Source organism: Syngnathus acus, chromosome 14, assembly GCF_901709675.1.
Source record: "Syngnathus acus chromosome 14, fSynAcu1.2, whole genome shotgun sequence".
In the NCBI taxonomy this organism is placed as follows: domain Eukaryota; kingdom Metazoa; phylum Chordata; class Actinopteri; order Syngnathiformes; family Syngnathidae; genus Syngnathus; species Syngnathus acus.
In genome coordinates, this window is record NC_051099.1 from 9,707,339 (window position 1) to 9,731,680 (window position 24,342).

Genomic DNA, 24,342 nt, shown 5'->3' on the forward strand with positions numbered 1-24,342 from the left:
CTCGTGAAGTCTGTTTCTGACTGTTTGGACAGAGACATTCACACCAGTAGCTTGCTGGAGGTCATTCTGTAGGGCTCGGGCAGTCCTTAACCCGTTCCTCCTTGCACAAAGCAGCAGATATCGGTCCTGCTGATGGAATGAGGACCGTCTACGGTCCTGTCCAGCTCTCCTAGAGTAACTGCCTGTCTCCTGGAATCTCCTCCATGCTCTGGAGATTGTACTGGGAGACACATCAAATCTTCTTGCAACAGCACGCATGGATGTGCCATCCTGGAGGAGTTGGACAATCTGCACAACTTCAGGAGGGTTAAGAAATCGCCTCATGCTCCCAGTCGTGATAATGACTCTAGCTAAAGCCAACACTTGTGGAAAAACAGTTAAAAAAGATCAAGAGGGAGGAACTTGAAATGGCCTCCACCTGCAAAATCAGTCCTGTTTTGGGGACCATCTCGTTGTTGCCCCTCTAGTGCACCTGTTGTTAATTCCATCAACACCAATGCAGCTGAAACTGATTAACAACCCCTTCTGTCACGTACCTGACCAAAACCTTATCAGAAAAGTCTACCGTTTTTTTCCATGTATAATGCGCCCCCATGTATAATACGCACCCTACAAATGGCATGTTGATGCTGGAAAAAAGCCTGTACCCATGTATAATACGCACCCAAATTTTGACTCCTACTTAAGTCCGTAAACGTAAAATTATTTCAGAAAAAAGATCATCTTTGGGAACAACCGGATGTTATTCTGCCGGTCAGTATCACTGCGCATGCGCTAGCAAACTCAATAGCGAAGAAATGTTTCGGATTTGTGTAGGGTACATTGTGACAGCAAACGAGCAGGTGATCGAGCAAGGGTCTGATACGAGAGCATTGTGTTCGTATGGAGCGTGTTTGAAGTGAACAGCAGAGAAGAAAGCGCATCTGTAATAGCGGCCTCCGTATGATATCCGGATAAAAAAAAAAAAAAATTGTACCCATGTATAATGCGCACCCCAGATTTTAGGACAATAAATTAGTTAAATTTTGCGCATTATACATGGAAAAACGGTAATTTAATTCATGCCATACCCTGATAAAAAACTGTTCCTTTAATTCTTTTGAGCAGTGTATATGACATGCAGACACAAATGAATCCCATACATTGGATATTGTCAATTTCGGTGTGCTTATAGAGATGTTCTTAAACGCAAAAGACATTGTACACATTTAAAGTTCTGACAGCTGCCTTGTCCGGGCTCCTCTCATTGGGCTCCACCATTTAAATGAGGCATAGAAATAGCCTTGACATGTTTTGCCAAATGTGGAAAATGAAATGGCTTTTCACACCACATGCAGTAAAGGAGAATCAGTGAGATCCTGGTTGGTTCAATACCTTGCTGAAGGCACCTTCATGGTACTGAGGACACATTGCGGCATTTCGCATGTGTCCGTTCGTTATCTTCCGGGTTAGAGCAACACTGGGGTCTGAATTGTTGACTGCCGCTTCTGTCCCGGACCGTGTCCGCTACATGTTTGTCCGCTATTTGTTTTGCGTTTCCCGTTTTAAGTGTGCCCGTCTTTTCTTTTATTTTCTTATTTTTGTCTCCCGTCCACCGCGCATCTCCGGAGCTCTGCTCGCACCATTCTGTTCCCGCTCCCTCGGACTCCAAGCTACATTAGCCAGCTAGCCAAACCACCACCGGACCCTACTGCCTCCCGGCTCTGAGCCTGTGGCTGCTTGCTCTGGACTCGGCAACAGCTTTGACCCCGCTCTCTGACCACCCGGCCGGTGTCCTCGGGGGGTGCCCCCGCTCGCTGCGAGCTCGCCTGCCGTGGCTCGGCTGTGTGCCGCCATGGCATACTGGGGCTTGCCGTTTGTGCAGGTACAGTCGGGATCGACCAACACCACCACCCACTGCACCAACATCAGAACCTGGTCCACTGCTGCTTCTACGCATTTCACTGCCCACCAACCTTTAGCTAACCAGCTACTAGCCACTGCTAGCATTTTATCTGGATTATTCTCTGCTGCTGTCACGTCTCATCTCTTCCATGGACTATCACTTCTGCTACTCCGGGCTCCAAAAAGATGTCTGCAGGGTCGAGAGCATTTTCTATTCGGGCTACCAATGGATATTGCTGTACTGGATTTCTTTGCTCTCAACCAAGCCACTCTGTCCAACTACAGCTACATCGCCAAACCCCGCCTCTCTGGGCAAGGGCCGTGATCACCCCCATCCTCAAAAAGCCCACCCTGGACCCACTTAACCTCTCCAACTACCGTCCCATTTCCAACCTTTCATTCCTTTCCAAAACCCTCGAACGCATTGTCTCCGCCCAACTCCACACCCATCTCCAGTCCAACAACCTCTACGAACCCTTCTAGTCCGGATTCCGCCCACTTCACAGCACCGAAACCGCTCTTGTTAAAGTCACCAATGATCTCCTCATTTCTGCAAACTCCGGTGCCCTCAACATCCTGTTACTACTCGACCTTAGCGCAGCCTTTGACACTGTGAACCACTCCATCCTTCTTCAAAGGCTGCGCCAACTAGGTGTTGAGGGCACTGCACTCGACTGGCTCACCTCTTATCTCACCAACAGGAACCAGTTCGTCTCTCTCTCTGGCCACACATCCATCCTCTCCTCAGTCAAACATGGTCCCCCAAGGCTCAGTTCTTGCCCCCCTCCTTCCTATTCATCTGCTACCTCTTCCCCCTTGGTTATGTCATCCACAAACTCAATCTGGACTTCCACTGTTACGCTGATGACACCCAGATCGACATACGCAACGCAGCCACCGGAAACCCTCCCCTCACCCACCTTGAAACCTGCATCTCTACAATAAAAACATGTCTGACCCACGACTTCCTCAAACTCAAAAGTGACTAAACAGAGCTCTTCCTCATAGGCACTAAATCCTCCCTCAATAAAACTGGACCCATCTCACTCACCATTGACTCCTTAACCATCACTTCCTCCCCTCTGGCACGCAACCTTTATCTTATCGTTATCTTCGACCCTACACTGTCCTTCCACCCTCATGTTAGTTCAGTTGTCAAGACCTCCTACTTCCACCTCCGCCGCATCGCCAAAATCCGACACTGCCTCTCTCTCCCTGCCGCTGAATCCCTCATCCATGCCTTCATCTCATCCCGGCTTGACTACTGCAACTCCCCTCTCAACGGCATCACTGCTCACTCACTCAATAGACTTCAACTAGTCCTCAACTCTGCTGCCTGCCTCCTTACCCACACCCGGTCCTGCGAACACATCACTCCCATTCTCCACTCTCTTCACTGGCTCCCCATCAAGCAGCGTATCATCTTCAAGATACTCCTCCTCACCTTCAAAGCCCTTCATCACCTGGCTCCCCCTTACCTATCTGACTTCCTTATCCCCTACCACCCCACCCGTCCCCTCCAATCCTCCACGACTTCACGTCTGACAGTCCCAAAATCCAAACTCAAATCCTTCGGTGACAGAGCCTTCTCCTGCACAGCACCCCGACTCTGGTACTCTCTCCCTCAATCTGTATGCGACTCACTCCCCATATTTAAGTCCCGTCTAAAAATGTACCGCTTGTCTCAAGCCTACGAACTCCCCTACCCATAACTGGTGTCCTCTTTCTAATTTTATCCTATTGTCTCCCCCCCCCCCATGTACGTCCTCGCCTTGTTTCCCTGTAAGCGTCTTTGAAAAGTGCTATACAAATTTAATGAATTATTATTATTATTATTATTCAAGCAATCACTGCTGCTTCCACATACGTAGTAAGGGTCCATTGCTTTGTATCATTGTGGGGTTTCTTTATCTTGTCTCCCTATAAGATCTCGAACTTGTATTTCGAAGTCCCCAAGCGTCATCCAAAACAATGCTGAAAATGTAAAAGTTGATGAGATGTGTCATTTCTTTTTTTCTACTGAAACTGGCTGTTGGACGTATTCTAGCAACAAGAATAAAGTTCCCTGAAGTCCCAGAGGAGTGTTAGAAAGGTCAAATATCGGCAGTGAGTAAAAAGCAAAGGGGAGGTGAACGACCTTGCCAGAGCCACAGAGCTGTCAGATACAAATCTTGAAAGTGTCTTAATTAAATAAAGCATGGTCGACTGAGATATGTAGGAATCAACGAGAGGTTCACTAAACAAAAAATGGAGCTTCGTGTCCAATACATTCGAGGAACTAGCTTCTTTTTATTTTTTACTAAATAAGTCAGACAACAGACTCAAAATCTTATCCTTGCAACTGTACATCAATATCTAAACTATACTTTATTTTATCTCACATGAGAAAACACTTGGTTGCAGATGCTGGCAGATAACAAAAAGTAATAGCTATTACAGTATTTTTCGCACCAAAAGGCACACTGGATTGTAAGGCGCACCCTCATTGAATTTTTTATTTTAGAAATTATTTCATACATAGGGCACACCGAATTAAAAGGCGCATAAAATAGAAGCTATACTGCAACAAACTGAGGTTGACTAGGGTTGCGGTATGCATCCACTAGCCAATAACCAATGAGCCCTCTGTAAACAATCGCATTTCTCAAACTATCTCATAAAATGATCGGAACTGACTAAAGTTCGATCTAACACATTGGTACTGCTTACTTATGTTTCCCTTCCATATCGATCCGTACATTTACCCGAAACATTAACGGAGCAGCCTATTTTGAAATGAAATAGCCTCGTGCGTGTAGCAGCTATCATTATAGCATTTGCCACCCGCAAACTCCCATGAGCCTCAGCTCGTAGGCTCCCATGAGCCTGAGCAAAGTGTCGTGGCAGCCCCCTGTAAACAATCGCGTTTCTCAAACTATCTCCTATTAAATGATCGGAACTGACTAAAGTTCGATCTAACACATTGGTACTGCTACTTATGTTTCCCTTCCATATCGATCCGTAAATTTACTCGAAACATTAACGGAGCAGCCTATTTTGAAATCGTGCGCGTGTCGTGGCAGCCCCCTGTAAACAATCACGTTTCTCAAACTCTCTCCCATAAAAGTGATCGGAACCGACTAAAGATTGAATTAACACATTGGTGCTGCTTATTTATGATTCCGTTGGACATTGATACTCGAAAACATTAACGGAACAGCCTATTTTGAAATGAAATAGCCTTGCGGGTACAACAGCTATTCAGTGACGCCCCCTGACCATGGTTGCCGTAATGCTGGGAAGCGATGCGACCTTGAAATTTACTAGTCGTGCTAAAACGTACTGAAACATTTTGGCAGAGCGCTGTGTACAACCAGTATGGATCAACATTCATCAATTGATCCATATATAAGGCGCTCTGCATTATAAGGCGCACTGTGGTTTTATGAGTAAATTTTAAGTTTTTAAGTGCGCCTAATAGTGCGGAAAAAACGGTACATGGTTTGCTCATACAAGGTGTCAATAGCAAAAACGAGAACATGGGTAGCTGGTAAAAGGGACCAACTTGGGGCACCAACGTGAAACACCACTTTCTAATCAATGTTTAAGAGAAGGCACTTTCTTCAGCATAAACAAGGCTGCATTAAAACGTCTGATAACAGCACCCCTCACTGAGTCCCACATAGAAACTATGTCTTTGCTTTCCTCTATCTCTTGTTTTTGGTGTCGATGAAAGCGGCTGTTGTGTGGTTGTATTCACTGTAGATTGGTTGGTTTGTTGTTGGCTTTTATTCCATGATTATATCGGGAAATATTTTTGGCCAGCATAGAGAAGTCCATGACAGAGCCCGAAAAGGAAACGTGGGTCCCCCTTCCCATGGACTCACCACCTGTGGGAGGGGCCAAAGGGGTCGGGTGCAAAGAGAGCTGGGCGGAGGCCGAAGGCGGGGACCTTAGCGGTCCGATCCCGGGCTGCAGAAGCTGGCTCTTGGGACATGGAAGTTCACCTCTCTGGCTGGAAAGGAGCCTGAGCTGGTGTGCGAGGCAAAAAAGTTCCGACTAGACAGTTAGTCGGACTTGCCTCCACACACAGTTTGGGTTCTGGTACAAGCCCTCTCAAGAGGGGCTGGACTCTTCCACTCTGGAGTTGCGCACGATGAGAGGCGTCGAGCAGGTGTGGGTATACATACTTATTGCCCCCCGGCTGGGCACCTGCACATTTGGGTTCACCCCGGTGAACGAGAGGGTAGACTCTCTCCGCCTTCGGGTGGGGGGATGGGTCCTGACTGTTATTTGTGTCTATGCTCCAAATGGCAGCTCAGAGTACCCACCCTTTTTGGAGTCCTTGGAAGAAGGAAGCTGGAGAGCGCTCTTTCTGGGGACTCATCGTTCTACTGGATGACTTCAATGCTCATGTGGGCAATGACAGTGAGACCTGGAAGGGCGTGATTGGGAGGAACGCCCCCCCGATCTGAACCCGAGCGGTGTTCTATTATCGAACTTCTGTGCTTGACACGGATTGTCAATAATGAACACGATGTTCATAAATAAGGGTGTCCATGTGTGCACTTGGCACCAGGACACCCTCGGCCGCAGTTCGATGATCGACTTTGTAGTCGTGTCGTCGGATTTGCGGCCACATGTTTTGGACACTCTGGTGAAAGAGGGGCGGAGGTGTCAACTGATCACCATCTGGTGGTGGGTTGGCTCCGATGGTGGGGGAAGATGCCGGTCCGACCTGGCAGGACCCAAACGCTCTGTGAGGGTCTGCTGGGAACGTCTGTCAGAATCCCCTGTCAGGAAGAGCTTCAACTCCCACCTCCGGCAGAGCTTTTCCCACGTCCCGGGGGAGGCGGGGGACATTGAGTCCGAGTGGACTGGGGAGAATACTTCGAAAACCTCCTCAATTCCACCAACACACCTTCCATTGTGAAAGCAGGGCCTGGAGACTTTGAGGTGGACTCTCTAATTTCTGGGGTCGAAGTCACTGAGGTAGTTAAAAAACTCCTCGGGGGCAAGGCCCCAGGGGTGGATGAGATCCGCCCGGAATTTTTAAAGACTCTAGATGTTGTGGGGCTGTCCTGGGTGACACACCTCTACAGCATTGCGTGGACATCGGGGATGGTGCCTCTGGATTGGCAGACTGGGGTGGTGGTTTTCCTCTTTAAGAAGGGGGACCGGAGGGTGTGTTCCAACTACAGAGGAATCACATTCCTCGGCCTCCCTGGTAAGGTCTATTCAGGGGTGCTGGAGAGGAGAGTCCGTCAGAAGGTCGAATGTCGGATTCAGGAGAAGCAGTGTGGTTTTCATCTTGGACATGGAACAGTGGACTAGCTCTATACCCTCGGCAGGATCCTCGAGAGTGCATTGGAGTTCGCTCAACCAGTCCACATGTGTTTTGTGGACTTGGAGAAGGCGTTCGATCGTGTCCCTCGGAAAGTTCTGTGGAGGATGCTTCGGGAGTATGGGGTGCCGAACCAACTGATAAGGGCGGTTCGGTCCCTGTATCATCGATGCCAGAGTTTGGTCCGCATTTCCGGCAGTAAGTCGGATTCGTTCCCAGTGAGGGTTGGACTCCGCTAAGGCTGCCCTTTGTCACCGATTCTGTTCATAACTTTTATGGACAGAATTTCTAGGCGCAGCCGAGGTGTTGAGGGTGTCCGCTTTGGGGACCTCAGCATTGCATCTCTGCTTTTTGCAGACGACGTGGTGCAGTTGGCTTCTTCAAGCCGTGATCTCCAGCTCTCACTGGAGCGGTTCACAGCTGAGTGTGAAGCGGTCGGGATGTCGATCAGCACCTCCAAATCTGAGTCCATGGTCCTCAGTCGGAAAAGTGTGAAATGCCCTCTCTGGATCGGGGATGAGATCCTGCCCCAAGTGGAGGAGTTCAAGTATTTTGGGATCTTGTTCACGAGCGCGGGCAGGATGGTGCGTGAAATCGACAGATGGATCGGTGCAGCGTCGGCTGTAATGCGGACTCTACCGGTCCGTCGTGGTGAAGAGAGAGCTGAGCCAAAAGGCAAAGCTCTCAATTTACCGGCCGATCTACGCTCCTCCCCTCACCGAGCTATGGGTCGTGACCGGAAGAACGAGATCCCGGATAAAAGCGGCCAAAATGAGTTTCCTCCGCAGGGTTTCCGGGCTCTCCCTTAGAGATAGGGTGAGAAGCTCGGTCATCCGTGAGAGACTCGGAGTAGAGCCGCTGCTCCTCCACGTTGAGAGGAGCCGAGTGGCTCGGGCATCTCACCAGGATGCCTCCTGGACGCCTCCCTGGGGAGGTGTTCCGGGCATGTCCCACCGGCAGGAGACTATGTCTCTCAGCTAGCCTGGGAAAACCTTGTGATCCCCCGGGATGAGCTGGACGAAGTGGCTGGGGAGAGGGAAGTCTGGGAGTCCCTCCTAAAGCTGCTGCCCCCACGAACCGACCCCGGATAAGTGGAAGAAGATGGATGGCTGGATAAAGAAGTGTTTCAGTGTGTTGACAGAGTCTGCGTTTGCACAGTGTTTTGACAATGAGAGCACATCCCTCAACAAGTGGTTACTATTGTCTCAGATGATGGATGCTACGTGTATAACAGAAGGTTTGAATGATGGGTGCATGGAAGAACGGATGGTAGTAATATTTTGTGACATTTCGTTGTAAACTAATAGAATGCAACGACCTAAGTTCGAACCGGCAGCATTTTGAAGCACATGCATTTTGGTGCCATAGAAAGACCAAATGTAGCAATCCTACCACCAAGCAAAATTTCATCACAAACGACTTATTGCGCTGTACTCCTATATGTGTTGAAGTAAGTGCATTTGTTACACATGCTGTAGTCATTAAGCTAGCAAATTTGTGGTAAGGTGATTGTCTCCTCCAGGTATCCGTAGCACAAAGATGGTGGCGAGACATCCTTTATGGGAGGCGTGACCCCCATGTAATAAAATAGCAATTACTAGACCGATACATACTTACAAAAAATATACATTGCTCTATCACTCTATGATGTAATAATAGTGACCTTTTAAAATTAATGAACACTGACAAATCAAAGCATTCTACACACTTTGCCTTTAACGTGTTTTAAGTTTCCAGAGGGTCAATACACACCGTGCCTCTAACTTGAGTTTTTTTGGGTTCTGGTGACATCTCTTGCGGGATGAATTTAATTGGCCCTTTAATCTGCCTCCTGGACCTCTTGGTACCGTCAGGTAGCGTCTCCATAGCAATATCAGCTTCATCGCTGCTCGCCTGGTCACACTCTGAGCATTGCCTGAGAACAAGTTCATTACACAGAATAGAATTGATTAGAATACCAGAAGGCAATACTTTTTCTTCTTTTTTTGAAGGAAACAATGTAAAGATTGTTTCAGTCAAACAGTTAGACAGGATAATGCTTTATAGACCCATTCTCCATTCTACATCCGCAAAAGCGCACTTTTGGCTCAAAATGAGGCACAGACAAGTGGCTATAAAATCGATCGATGGTCACGAGCTATGGGTCGTGACCGAAACAACAAGATCCCGGATAAAACCAACCGATCGATCGATCTGTGTGTCTTTTATATACCCGCTCTGTGGTATGAATACTGCTGGGGCCTGAATTTCCCCACCCCCGGATCAATAAAGTTTCAATCAATCAATCAATCAATCGATATATAGTTTATATATAGTGATATAGGCCTGTGGAATAATTTGAACTGCAACTGACTACGAGTCTGACGTCAGCGCCGCATACACTGGTGACTGGTGTCAGAAGCGGCGTTGTTTACACAAGACGAAGATTTCGATGAATTTAATTATTTGGAGTGACACGGTGACACATGGTTTGATAAACGTGTTATTTATTTTATGGTTATTTGAATAACTGTTAATGTTACGTGAGGCATGTTCTCAGCTCCTTGTTTGTGTTTATGTAACGTTAGCATACCATATCGTTTAGCCTGTTGTTGCCTGTTCATGTCTGTTCTTGGTGTTGGATTTCGTCAAATAAAGTTTTCCCAAAAATGCGACTTGTACTCCCGTCCAACTTATATAGTTTCTTTTTCTTCTTTATTATGCATTTTATGGCTGGTACGACTTGTACTCCGGAGCGACTTATAGTCCAGAAAATACGGTGACTTCTATTAGGTATGTGACAAAGAATCCAGTTCCACTATTACTCTTGATGCAATTTTTATATGACTACATCACACAGGTCTGTTTCCTCTCAGAAAAATGCGTTTTGGTTTATTAGCAATGTCTTTTCTGTCACTACTCGTCCCCGGTCGTTTTATTATATGTATATGTTGCCACAGTTTCAGTTTGCGTCGCTGTGTACTCGCCCCTCCCATCCTGTTTGTTCACAATCTTTGTAATCACCGTCACCTGCATCTCGTTACCTGTCTTGTATTTAAGTCCTGTCTGCCCCTCACTCCCCTGTCGGATTATTATCGTCTCTCGTGTGTAGTCTCGTCTGTCGTCTTGTTTCTCCTCGTCTTGTCTCGTCTTTCTGTTTGGTTAGTTTCTCTGCAATTTGGTCTGTCCGTCTGTCGGTTATCCCTGTCACTCTGCCGCCGATAAGTTGTTAGTTTGCCATTTCTGTTGGTTTGTTCCCCTCATCCTCCCTTCCAACTACCTTTTCCCTCAATAAACCCTAGTCCAAGATGCATTTGGTCGCCCAGCTCCACTCATTCCGTGGCATTTTCTGCCTCTATTTTTGGATTACAGTGGAGTCCCCTTCTGTCAGGTAGTTTTGAATTTGGTGATTTTCATGCAGCATTTCTATGTTTACCACAGGCACCCAAAATCGACCTTGCTTTTAAATATCAACCCACAGTGGGGCAAAAAAGTATTTAGACAGCCACCAATTGTGCAAGTTCTCCCACTTACAAGATGAGATATGGCTGTAATTTTCATCATAGGTACACTTCAACTATGAGAGACAAAATGAAAAAAAAAATCCAGAAAATCACATTGTCGGATTTTTAAAGAATTTATTTGCAAATTACGGTGGAAAATAAGTATTTGGTCAATAATGGCCTCGAACTGGGGCTCCACACCAGATCTCAGCCTGTGGGGTCAAAATGATCACAAGATCGGTGAACAAAAATCCCAGAACCACACGGGAGAAGTAGTCAATGACCTGCAGAGAGCTGGGACCAAAGTAACAAAGACTACCATACACTACGTAACACACTACATCAGGGGTGTCCAAACTTTTTGCAAGGAGGGCCAGATTTGATAAAGTGAAGGGGCCCGGGGGCCAATAGTTTTTTCGGACATTTTTTAACTACAAAAATGTCATGCAAATACACACTGTTATAAAACAAATTTCATTCTCACAATTGTCTTTATTTTTCAAATGACAAAATAACCAAATATGAGTCACTCAGGCAGATGTGAACAACTCTAAAAACACAAATTCTGCCTTTCATTCATATCTGAAGAGTCAGATAACATTGAACAAACTGTATGAAATACCTTAAATTTACATGAGTTTAAAATTACTTTTGCCTCATGAACATTTTAAACGGGAGTTATATAGTAATGCAAAGTTGTCTGTTATTATTAAAACTTAAAACTAGTGAATTTTGCTCTTGTCATTTACATTATCTTTCAGAAAATAATAGTTTGTGTCAGGTCTACAGGTCCATAACATCAACAGTCTTAACATGGCCACTTCGTAGCTTGCTTTAGTAATATTTATTTTTGACTCACAGTCCCGTGTGAAGAATCGCTGTTGTGATGCCAGTTCAGCTTGGAGCTGCTTCACTTTATCAGCGCGGTCACTCCCTGTTAGCTGGTCGTTTGTGTTCGCATGTTTAGTCTGATAGTGTCTCTTTAAGTTGAAATCCTTAAACAAGGCAACCGTCTTTTTACAAATTAGACAAACACAATTGCCTTGATTTTCAGTGATGTACAGTAATCCCTCGCTACATCACGGTTTGTTTAACGCGGTTTCACTACATCGCGGATTTTTTTCCCAAATTGAAAAAAAGAATTAAAAGTCAAAATAAAACTTCTAAATTGAGGAATTATGGCACAAAACTTGCCCACACGCCAGCAGAAGGCAAGGAGTGCCCACACAATTGCAGTGCGTACACTTGTACCTTTTTTTAAAAAAAAAAGGTTATGATAATAAGAGTTCTAAAAACATATTTACAGTGTTGTACCTTGTTATAGAAAATTGTTATAATAATAAAAGAGTTCTAAGAACATATTTACAGTATGTACACTTCTACCTTGTTATAAAAAAATGTATAATAATAAAAGTTGTTCTAAAAACATATTTACAGTTTGTGTTAAGAATTCTCCATGTTATTTATGTTATTCAGCCATGCTTTGATTTGAGGTAGGGTGATTTATTTTGAAGGCCGTTTTCAGGCGATACCACTTCCTTTTTTACGTTCTTGTACATATGTCGGTTACAGTGGTACAGGAGTCATTGGCGATGTAAGTGTGTCTCCTAACAAGAGAAATGAATGATCACATGTGTCTAACCTTTAGGACAATGTAGTATTGCTCCAAATGTTCGTTTAATTTCCTTTAGAGGTCCGTTTGCGCGTGTTAGCATGATCGCGAATTAGCATCTTTCCGCTAACTCGTTAGCCTGCCCAGTACGTGCTGCGGGTCAATAAAAACTGGACAGCGGGCCGCAGTTGGCCCGCGGGCCGTAGTTTGGACACCCCTGCACTACATTGCCAGGGACTCAAATCTTGGAGTGCCAGACGTGTCCCCCTGCTGAAGCCAGTGCATTTCCAGGCCCGTCTGAAGTTTGCTAGAGAGCATTTGGATGATTCAGAAGAGGATTGGGAGAATGTCATATGCAATGTCCAACTTCAGACGTTGACTCAAAATCTCTTTGCTCTTACTTGTCCTGAACAGTCAAACCATTTTATTGTTTTGAACTGGAAGCAAGGGGTTTTTATTCACTTTTTGAAGTCTTTAAAAAAGCATAACTTTCTTAATTCTTAACACATTACAAAAATTAAACACAGTTTTGATCCTTGATTTTAGCTCATTTTGGTGATATTAGTCGTGTTGGTAAAAAACAAAACAAAAAAAACCGTTTTTTCCCCCATTCTTTTCATTTCAAATTGTTTCACTGGCTACGGCCAATATTTGTGCAATGGCTCTGGAACAAATATGCCTCTTTTTTTCTACACACAAATTTGGTTTTCTTGTTAGTAACACCTCAGGTAAGTACACGTTTCATAGTTTCTGGGCTATCTTGTAACTGCTCATACTATGTTAACTGCATATAAAGAGAAATGTTATAATTTTTTTCAAACTGATTTGTTTGATCTTTACTAAGCGCTAATTTACACAGTAACATAGTAACTCCACATTGGCATGATTCCAAAATAACATAGTGAAACCTTGTTATTTTTATTTTTTATTTTTTATTTTTATTTATGCGACTTACCAGTAGCTATTCTTGGTCTTCTTGGGCATGCGTGTCAGTGGTGGTTCAAGACAACCCAAATGGTAGTAAAGTTTGCAGGTATCACACAGCACAAGGAGATGTTGGTCTTGGTTCTTCTTACAGATGCCGCAGCTGCCATAACATGATTTTGTTAATGAATAACAGCTGTTAACATTGGTGATGATTGCTACCTAGAATGCAGCAAAGTTCAAATGAAATGAAAGAGTGAAAATGAAAAAAAATGAAAAGCCTGTTGGATTGTTTTTCCATAAACGGTGGGGCAAAAAAGTATTTAGTTACTGATTGTGCAAGTTCTCTAACTTAAAATGGAAGAGTTTTGTCATTTTCATCATGTATACTTCAACTGTAAGACAAAATGTGGGGGGAACTAAACCTGGAAATCACGTTTCGGGATTTCTAAAGAAATTATTTGTAAATCATGGTGAAAAATAAGTATTTGGTCATTAACAGAAGTTCAATTAAAATATTTGTAATATTAACTGGCATGTTATAATATTACTTCTTTCATAGCAACCACTACCTCAGGAATAATATTATGACTCCAAACATTCTGGAAGTGTTGAAAGACCACTGGGTAGTAAATCCCAATAGTAAGAAAGGACATCGTTTGAAATGTTAACCTCTTAAAATTTGAGGTAGCTTTTTCTCAAAGGTGAAATAGGGCAAAAACAGTCATTTGGTCTTAATCCCAAAAGAACTTTGAAGATTTCATTAAGATTACAATTCATTTCCTGAGGTATCATCTGTCTGTCAAAGTTTGCATGTTTTATTATTTCAAGCGTTTTATTGAGGTCAAATTACTGCAGTGAGACATTTGAAGAAATTTGTGTCACAAGAAGAAATTTTAAGAAATTTGTGTCACAAGATTAGTGCAACCTGTGACATGAAGGTTTATTGATAGTTTATCATTTATATACAGCATCTCACAAAAGTGAGTACACCCCTCTCATTTCTGCAATGTTTTAATTATATCTTGTCATAGGACAACACTGAAGAAATGACACTTTGAGACAATATTAAGTAGTCACTGTAGAGCTTGGATAGCAAAGTAAATGTATTGTTACTTCAAAGTAACTCAAAATACAACAATTAATGTGTAAAATGCTGGCAACAAAAGTGAGTACACCCCAACTGAAAATTGACTCAAAATTGGACCCAAATGTCAATATTGTGTGTGGCCAGTGGCCACCATTATTTTCCAGCACCGCGGCAAATGAAAAAATACACTGAAAAGTAGCCGGTCTGGGGACCGCATGCCCCCCAATGGGGGCCGCAGGGGGCCGCAGTGCGCCAGGGGCCACAGGACCCCATTGTGGGCCGCAGGGGCCACAGGCCCCTATTGGGGGCCACAGGGCTAATAATAATAATAATAATAATAATAAATTATATTTGTAATGCACTTTATATTCGGGGGAATCTCAAAGTGCTACATGGCAGATAAAAAACAAGAAAACAAAACAAGGACAAGTATAAAACAACTGGACGACAACCAAGATATGAGAGAAATTACGGAAATGCTAAGGTAAAGAGGTGAGTTTTAAGTCCAGTTTTGAAAGAGTCAGTGGATTGGGGTGCTCTTAGGTGGTCGGGGAGGGAGTTCCACAGTGTAGGGGCTGTATGGCAGAAGGCCCGGTCGCCCATGGTGCGCAGCTTGGTTTTCGGAACGTGGAGAAGGGGTGAATTGGATGAGCGCAGGCTTCGGGTGGCAGGTTTTGGGGCAAGGAGTTCTTTGAGGTATGGGGGAGCATGTCCGAGGATACAATGGTGAGTGAGGAGGTCGATCTTATAATCAATTCGGAATTTGATGGGGAGCCAGTGCAGAGAACGGAGGATGGGTGTGATGTGATTGCTTTTCCGCACCCTCATCAGGATCCTAGCAGCGCTGTTTTGAATGTACTGAAGCCTCTGGAGGCTCTTGCTAGGGATCCCGATGAGGAGTGCGTTACAATAGTCTAGCCTTGAGGAGACAAAGGCGTGGACAAGTTTCTCAGCATCCGTCAGGGTAAGTGTGGGGCGGAGTTTGGAAATATTTCTGAGGTGGAAGAAGGAGGTTTTGCAGATGTGTTTTATGTGTGACTCAAGGTTGAGTTGAGGGTCCAGTTTCACACCCAGGTTGGTGACAGTGGCTGAGAGGGGAATAGTGAGACCGGTGAATAAGATGCTTGTTATTGGGCAGGTATGGATCTGATGGGGAGTGCCAATTAACATGGCTTGGGTTTTGTCACTGTTAACTTGCAGGAAGCTGAGAGCTGAGGCTCACAGGCCCCCATTGGGGGCCGCAGGGGGCCAGGGGCAACGCCCCGGAGGGGGCTCAGGGGGCAAAGCTCCCTGGAAACTCCTGGATTTTGGCAGTATAACAACCCCAAAACATTAATTTCATCATTCAATTTCAACAGTTTTGTTAAAAAAAATATTCCTGCTTGGTGGGCTACCAAGGTGAATATGATACATCAAAATGGCAAAATAAATTCTGGAGTTTTTCCTTCTGATGAAGATTTTTTTGCAACATCTATCTATCTATCTATCTATCTATCTATCTATCTATCTATCTATCTATCTATCTATCTATCTATCTATCTATCTATCTATCTATCTATCTATCTATCTATCATTGAAGATTTATTCTTTAACGAAATCATGACAATAGCCTAAGATTAGCTTACATGTAACATCATGTAAAAGTAAAAATGTACCTTTGTGTTTTTTTTTTTATGTGCTCCTTAATGTTCGAAGTGCCGCGACCTCCATAGCTTATCACATTTTGACAAAGAATGCACAAAACCTTCCCCGGGACATCTAATTTACGGATATGTTCCGTCAGGCAGGTGGTTACGGACTGTGTTCCGAGTTGTGAGATGACGCTGCTCTCGAGTCATGCCCATCTGAAGCAGTTCCTGATCCCGTTCGACTTGTCTATTTCCCTGACACGATCCTCATCTTTTTTCTCTCAAACTATCGCCATGCTGGCTAAAACCTTTGCTAATTAGGCAAATGATGTGACGAAAGTAGCACCAAAATGCTGCCGAAAATAAGGTGGCTGTTGTCGCAATACTGCTGCCAGCCCACCCATATAAAAACAATTTTCTCAACGGATCTACACGATTCACGAAAATGGTACTCCCGACGGAAAAAAACACGGAAATCCGCGGATCCGTGGAAGATTCTCATCCCTGAAACAAGAAGTACAGTGGAGCCTCGGTTTTCGAACACAATCCGTTCCAGAAGGCTGTTCGAGAAGTGAATCATTCGAATTCCTAATCATATTCTCCCATTACAAATAATGAAAAAAATAATAATCCGTTCCAAGCCAAAAAAACCCCCGGCTTTTTTAAGCATTTTTTCATTTGCGCATTTTTGTCCAATCGCGCAACTGCAGCGCACCACGAAACGCGCAACCGTAGCGCGTCGCCGACCGCGCAACTGCACCGCGCTGGTCCCATTATTGTGTCAGAGCCGTCGCTGAAATTTAGAAAATATTTTTAAAGTCCGGCTGTACTTTCCAAAATTTAAGTGGACATCAGTGCGCAGGGAGCTTAATTTTGTCCGATCGTGCAACTGCAGCGCACCGCCGAACGCGCAACCATTGCGCGCCGCCGACCGCGCAACTGCACCGCGCTGGTCGCATTATTGTGACAGAGCGGTCGCTAAAATTCAGAAAGTATTTTTAAAGTCCTAATGTACTTTCCAAAATTTAAGTGGACCTCAGTGCGCAGGGAGCTTAATTTGGTTTGATCGCGCAACCGCAGCGCGCCGGGCGCTCACTGTCGCATTGCTTTAGGAGCGTCTGTGTTTTGGATGGCTTTACTGCTCCCACTTGCTTCCTTTGGAGGCGTGATTAGAGTTGATGCAATCCTCAGAGTAACGAGAACGTAATAACGAACGGAGTCAGTTGGCATGCGGGTCCTCTCGGCTCATCTTGCAAGGTTCGAGAACCGAATTTCGTCCGACATCCGAAGCAAAAAAATCTCGAATTTTTTGTTCGAATACCGATTTGTTCGAGAACCGGGACGTTTGAAAACCGAGGCTCCACTGTATGACCAATGCCGTTAAATTTCCCCAAAGTATAAACAATGCTGATGTATGCAAATGATACAGGTGTCAAACCTTATTGGAGGATAAAGGCCACAATATAACAAAATTATGAAACCAAAACGTCAAAATAGAGGATGTGCAGCGTTGTTTGTTGATGTCGTTTGTGTACTGTGTCTTTATTGTGGGCCCTTGTCTTGTCCTTGTGTTCTTTGTGTGTCTATGTGTTAAAATGATGAAATTAGCTAAAATAGTGTGCAAAGAAATGTACATACTAGACTTGGATTTGCACTGCATCACAAAAAGCAAAACGATTTTGAAACTAGAAAATGCAATTTTTGGAGAAATTGCGTGTGAAGGCGAAGAAGATGAATAAAAATTTAGGGAATGCAACAGAATGATGTTGGAGCAGATTGAATCAGTTGGAAAATGAAGAAATTAGAGCTGAAAAACGAGATTTTGTGAAATGTGGAAATTTTAATAAATCACTCAATCAATCTTTTATTGGCCAAGTTTGAGCATGCCATACAAATAATTAATAATCTGACGTGAAAACGTGAATTTTTTTAATTTGGCAAGTTCTTAAGTTAAAGTCCCAATGATCGTCACACACACACCTGGGTGTGGTGAAATTTGTCCTCTGCATTTAACCCATCCCCGTGTGATTTTAATCCATCCCCTGGGGGAGAGGGGAGCAGTGAGCAGCAGCGGTGCCGCGCTCGGGAATCAGTTGGTGATCTAACCCCCCAATTCCAACCCTTAATGCTGAGTGCCAAGCAGGGAGGCAATGGGTCCCATTTTTATAGTCTTTGGTATGACCCGGCCGGGAATGTTGAAAACTGGTGTGATTTGAATGTGCTGAATGATGTGAATTTCAAACTGGGACAACGTAAATGTGAATTTTTGGAATGTGTCAAAATTGGAATGGAGTGAATTGGATAAATTATGTGGAAGGAGTGGCACATAAAAAAGTGTGAGGCATAAAAATAATAGAGTGAATGGTGTAGAATAGGGGTGTCCAAACTACGGCCGCAGTTGGCCCGCGGTCCAGTTTTTATTGGCCCGCAGCAAATTCTGAAAACATAATTGAATGTGGCCCGCACAACAGCTTGAGCACTTCTCAGATTCCACACTAGATGGAGCCCGCCACACAAAGCGCTTGACGTCCGATTATCCCCCCCCCGGAAGAGAAGCGAACGCGCGGCGTTTGATTTGACGTCACACTAGCCGACCCCCGGGAGAGAAGCGAACGCGCTGCGCTCGACGTCCGATTAGCCCCCGGAAGAGAAGGCGTCTCACTAGCACCCCCCCCCCCCCCCCGCCCCCAGGAAAAGAAGGGTACGCGCAGCGTTGGACGTCCCACTAGCACCCCCCCCCCCCCCCCGAAAGAGAAGGGAACGTACAGCGCTGGACGTCCCACTAGCACCCCCCCGGAAGAGAAGGGAACGCGCAGCGTTGGACGTCCCACTAGCACCACCCCCCCCCGGGAAATATTGGCCCCCGGGCCCCTTCACGTTAATAAATATGGCCCTCCTTGCAAAAAGTTTGGACACCCCTAGTGTAGAATAACATAAGTGTGAAGGCCTTCATCTTCACACTAATATTAAGAAAGAGAGAAAACAAAGAGATTTGTTTGTGGGCAGAAAGTGGTCCACACGGGATTAGTGTGTGGCCCTGATGAGAAATTTGAAAGGAAGAGAGAACATGCTTTCTGGAATTTGATGAAGCAAAATTGTGAATTTAAGGCATTGCAATGCTAAATTTAAGATGAAAATTTGTTTGGTTGTGTTATAAGACTATACTAACAATTACATGTGAGTTAAACCAGAGAGAATGAGTTAGTTAAACTTACAACCAACAAAAACGTTCTGATTATTTTGCTGGTAATTATTTTGTGTTGTTTTTTTGGATTGGTGGATTGTTTTATCAAGAACAAAAAAAATAGGATGAGGAATGTGAGTTGAGAATGATGTATGACTGTGTGAACAGCTTGAAGAGAGCTTGTAGAGAGTGAGACCAGTGTGTAATGGAGGCTGTGTGTGTGTGTGTGTGTGTGTGTGTGTGTGTGTGTGTGCGTGCGTGCGTGCGTGCGTGCGTGCGTGCGTGCGTGCGTGCGTGTGTGTGTGTGTGTGTGCGCGCGTGTGTGAGAGATGCAAATGAGCAGGAATGAATGACTGACAGGATGACAGGAAAATACAGGTTGAATGGTTGAAGTTGTTGGAGACTACTATGGGGAAATTAGTAGAACAACTTTGAAGTAAGAGTGATTTTGAGCAAATTTAATGCTAAGAAAAGAAAATGCGGTTTCTTTTAATTAACTAGAGGAAAAATAGAGAAAAAAAGAAGAAAAAAACTGGAGAACGAGTAACACATACAGAAGATGCTTGAACTGAGAAACTGAGAAGTGTTTTGGGAAGTAAAGTCATATTAAATCATGATAGAATGAAATGTAGTAAAGAACCCGTCCTTCCAAAAGATAGTGGAAGATAATAATAATACAACACTTTATGACATATGGATTTTCTAATACCGTCATTTTCGGACTAAAAGTCGCTCCGGAATATAGGTCGCATTAGCCATAAAATGCACAATAACGTGAAAAAAGACATATATAAGTCGCTCCGGAGTATAAGTAGCATTTTGGGGGGAAATTTATTCGACAAAATCCAACACCAAGAACAGACATGAACGAGCAACAACAGGCTAAACGATAGGTATGCTAACGTGACATAACCACAAAGGAAGAGCTGAGAATGGGCCTGACGTAACATTCAGAGTTATTGAAAAAACTATTACATAAATAACATGTTTATAAAACCATCTGTGTCACTCCAATTCATTAAATGCATCGATCGTCCTTTGTCAACAATGGATGCGCGCCGCTGACGGCGCTTGCACTTCAAAATATTCCACAGGCCCATATAACGATATATAAATTAGATATCAAATAACTATTATATAAGCAATAATATGATCAAACCATCTGTGCACTCTAAATCATTAAATCCATTGATCAAATTCCTCGTCCTTTGTCAACAACGCCACGCGTGCGCCCTGACGTCAGCCTCGTCGTTATTCCACAGATCTAGTATACAACTATATTGTAGCGTTAACAAAGTACAAGGAAAGACGTGGGTTTGGTAAACGGCTCTTTATTTAACAAAACAAACTTCCAGGCGTGTGGCGGCGTGGACTTCCAGCCACGGAGGTGAAAGAGAGCTCCGTAGAGTAGGACCAGGCGTGCGTAAAAGCCATAATAGTTTTTCAAACCTTCTGTGTCACTCCAAATCCTTAAATCCTTCAAACTCTTCATCCTCCGTGTCACTTAGAAACAAAGCCGCTAATGATGCCGGTAGTACGTGGGGCCCTTCGTCATCTTCGTCATCCCGTGATCAATCTTTGTCCTTTTTGTAAACAACCCGTCACGCCGCGCTGCTGACGTCACTTGAAATTCAAATTACAGTAATCCCTTGCTACATCGCGGTTCGTTTATCGCGTTTTCACTTTTTTATTTTTTTTTTTGGAAAGTTTTTCAAAAAATTCACATATAAGTCGCTCCTCATTACAAGTCGCCCCCCCACCCAAACTATGAAAAAAACTGTGACTTATAGTCCGGAAATTACGGTACATTTGGCGTCGTACCACTAAGTCAAACCTTTTCTCAAGCTTTTCAAACTTTTGCTGGAAACAATCGGAAGATGATTGAAAAGTGACTAAAGAATCTATGAGGAAGTGATGTAAGCTGTTGGAAAGGCACGCGTTTAAGCGCTTTCCTGACGAATCAACATTTGTTTGATTGATAAGGAGAAGGCGAAATTAGCTGGGTTTCCTGGAAAAAACTGTGGAGAGGAGGAGCCATGACGAAGACTCTTCTTGTAGCACTCCAATTTTTTCCAGTTCAAGAGGCCAAAGAAATTGATTGGCGAATGATTGATTATCATGAATTGTATGGCTGGTTTCACGCCTTCATCTGAAAGTTTGGTCTATGTTGACGATAATTGCTTCAGAAAAAAGGAAGCTTGCGGATGAGATTCCTTTCTCCTCATGCAGCATCTAGGCCAGACAGGAAATGACGTCAGGAAACAGAAGTTACAATGGGTAAAGCCAAAAGTAAACTATCTTGGTCGCACGCTCTCAGCGAAAGGAAGAGCAGTGCAACAGGGCAGGAAACAGGCTATATTAGACACACCACGACCTGTCACAAAGAACAACTTATGTTTCTTTCTGTGATTGCTGCAGAGCTTGGGCTCCACGCTATGCTGAAATGGCTCAGCCACTGACAGAAGTGGATCATGGACAGCCGTTAGCACTCAAAGATACAATCACGTGGACACCAAAAGCAGAAGAAGCATTCACAAAATTGAAAATGGCATTAGTTAAAATGACAAAAGGTGCGATAATGGAGAAGGTGTTATTGACCACGTCAATAACAAACCTGTTTTGCCAAAATGACTTTTTAAGGCTCCACCAATTGTGTCACTTATGTGACAGCGTGAGTTATGAGTTCCCTTTGGTTTAGATTCTTAGTGAAAAATGTTTTAAGCATGTCCTGTTTGTGTGAAGCATGATCCACACGGGAACCTAAAATAAACTCTATATGAGAATCACCCCCACTTCAGAAGGGTTAACACCTTTTGAAATCAAACTGAAAGATGTGTCAAATGCAAATTTACTGCCGCCTGATCTTTCTTCCCCACAGGTCAACAACCGCTCCAAGCCAGGAGACTGGGACGACGTAAAAGTCGTCAAAAAGGACAAACTCGGCCAGCCACGGTGGAAGGGACCGTTCTAAGTTGTTGACTACCCCCACCACAGTGAAGTTTTCTGAAAGGCCCAGCCGGATTCACCTCAGCCACTGCAAGTTACAGAGAGTGCTAGACCCCATTTCCGGGGTGGGGGGAAGTTCTGACTACAAAGGGGCTCCATCGTTTAGGGTGGTGCGTCTCAATGTCTTTGAATTCAGATCCCCACTCTGACAGGCAATGGGATGTACCGGTGTCTCTGCTAAACTAGGAGCAAGGGGGACTCCACATGCCAAGTGGATCCTCTGCTGCGTTGTGGTTGAAGCATGCTATGGTCTATTGATTCATGTGAATAGACCCATTGAAAAAGTCAACAGAAGGAGAAGGTGGTCACATGAGGAAAACCATATACACTGGTCATGGGCTGGTCATGGGACCCCAGAAAACCCATACAAAACCAACACTTGGTACCGGTGTGTAAAGTTCACTATGAGATCCAACACAGGAGGCGTGCTGTGTGTGTTCCAAACTCCCCCTTCCTCCACGCAAGTTCACCTAGAGGCCAAAGTGATGGACATTAGTGAAGCGAAACGTATGGCCTCTATGGGAGGAGTTGGATGCCAACACCGTGCTGTCACAGTCAGTGATGCTACCCCTACCGCCCTGGACTCACAGAAAGGAACCTGTGATCGAACTCTTTTGGATTAATCTCAATGTGACTGTGAAGGACGAAAGATGCCACAAGTGGCCTAAACAAAAAGGCTACCTGGAATTAAAGATTAAGATTAAAGATTAAAGTCCCAATGATCGTCACACACACACCTGGGTGTGGTGAAATTTGTCCTCTGCATTTAACCCATCCCCATGTGATTTTAATCCATCCCCTGGGGGAGAGGGGAGCAGTGAGCAGCAGCGGTGCCGCGCTCGGGAATCAGTTGGTGATCTAACCCCCCAATTCCAACCCCTAATGCTGAGTGCCAAGCAGGGAGGCAATGGGTCCCATTTTTATAGTCTTTGGTATGACCCGGCCGGGGTTTGAACCCACAACCTTCCAGTCTCAGGGCGGACACTCTACCACTAGGCCACTGAGCTGGACTACACGTGTTACAAACACGGAAATGAAACCCACAAATGCATGGATGATGACTGCCCTCCAGAAGGAAACTGGATGGGAGCCTTGAACATCACCACTGAGTGCCAGGATAGGAGTGTGTGCACCAGTGTGGGTAACAGACCACACCCGAAGATACAGCATCATGAGATGACAACGGCACACAACTCTTCTGGACGTCGACACAGGGCTGTTGCGACCTTTGCGACATGATACCTGGGGTATGAATGCCCCAAGCAGCCATAAAGTATGTTCTGTCAGAGACTGAATCGTTCATGCACTATTTCCTTGGATCGGAGTTGGAAAACAATCACTCTTCATAGAGACCGAACTATTTTCTATTTTTCGTGAATCTCTCGCTGATAGATAAAACAGAGAGATCCAGGCTATTGGACTAATGGTCTTGCAGAACAGGATGGTTCTAAAAGTGAGTAAAGCCATCACATCCCCTGTGTTTCCAACAGAATCATGTTGATGGAATAAAGGTGGAAAATACAAGCCCAACCTCCGTAGATCCATGTTCCAGGATAGAACTCCGGACTAAGATGTCTATCCCTTTTGGAGGCTGTTTGACGGCAATTGGGAGCACCTTCTTTTGAAAGTTACAGTTCTTTTAATTGCCATGCTACTATTTCTCTGTATTTTTACATCATGCATCATACTTTGTATTCGTCACATGGTGACTAAAATGTTGACATCAGCATTTGCTGTCCAAAATGTGATGTTGGTCCGGCGTCAACAAGATGACTGTGACCAACTTGCGTAATTTGATGCCTACCCTGTTTGATGTTAAACATGGCCAAAGCCGGATGGAGAGCTATAGTTCTGATAAACTCTATAATGTGAACTTTCATACTTTGTGATGTTGATATACTACCGTGATTTTCCATGCAAAATACGCCCCCGTGCATAATACGCACCCTAAAAATGGCATGTCGATGCTGGAAAAAAGCCTGTACCCATGTATAATACGCACCCAAATTTTGACTCTTACTTAAGTCCGTAAACGTAAAATTATTTCAGAAAAAAGATCATCTTTGGGAACAACCGGATGTTATTCTGCCGGTCAGTATCACTGCGCATGCGCTAGCAAACTCGATAGCGGAGAAATGTTTCGGATTTGTGTAGGGTACATTGTGACAGCAAACGAGCAGGTGATCGAGCAAGCGTCTGATACGAGAGC

The 24,342-nt window shown here is 44.5% G+C and overlaps 1 protein-coding gene across 8 annotated transcripts in view; it reads right to left on the reverse strand.

Moving 5' to 3' along the window:
• phf14 (PHD finger protein 14) overlaps positions 1-24,342 on the reverse strand; it is a 163,271-nt gene that overhangs the window by 12,711 nt on the left and 126,218 nt on the right. For all 8 annotated transcript variants that reach the window (XR_005100216.1, XM_037270210.1, XM_037270207.1 and 5 more), the window contains exons 13-14: positions 13,257-13,388; positions 8,960-9,122 (exon numbers count right to left, since the gene is read on the reverse strand). Coding sequence is in view for 7 of the 8 variants with exons in the window: in XM_037270210.1 (XP_037126105.1) it covers positions 8,960-9,122; positions 13,257-13,388 (295 nt within the window). In the remaining variant the exon portion in view is untranslated. The remainder of the gene's footprint in view (positions 1-8,959; positions 9,123-13,256; positions 13,389-24,342) is intronic.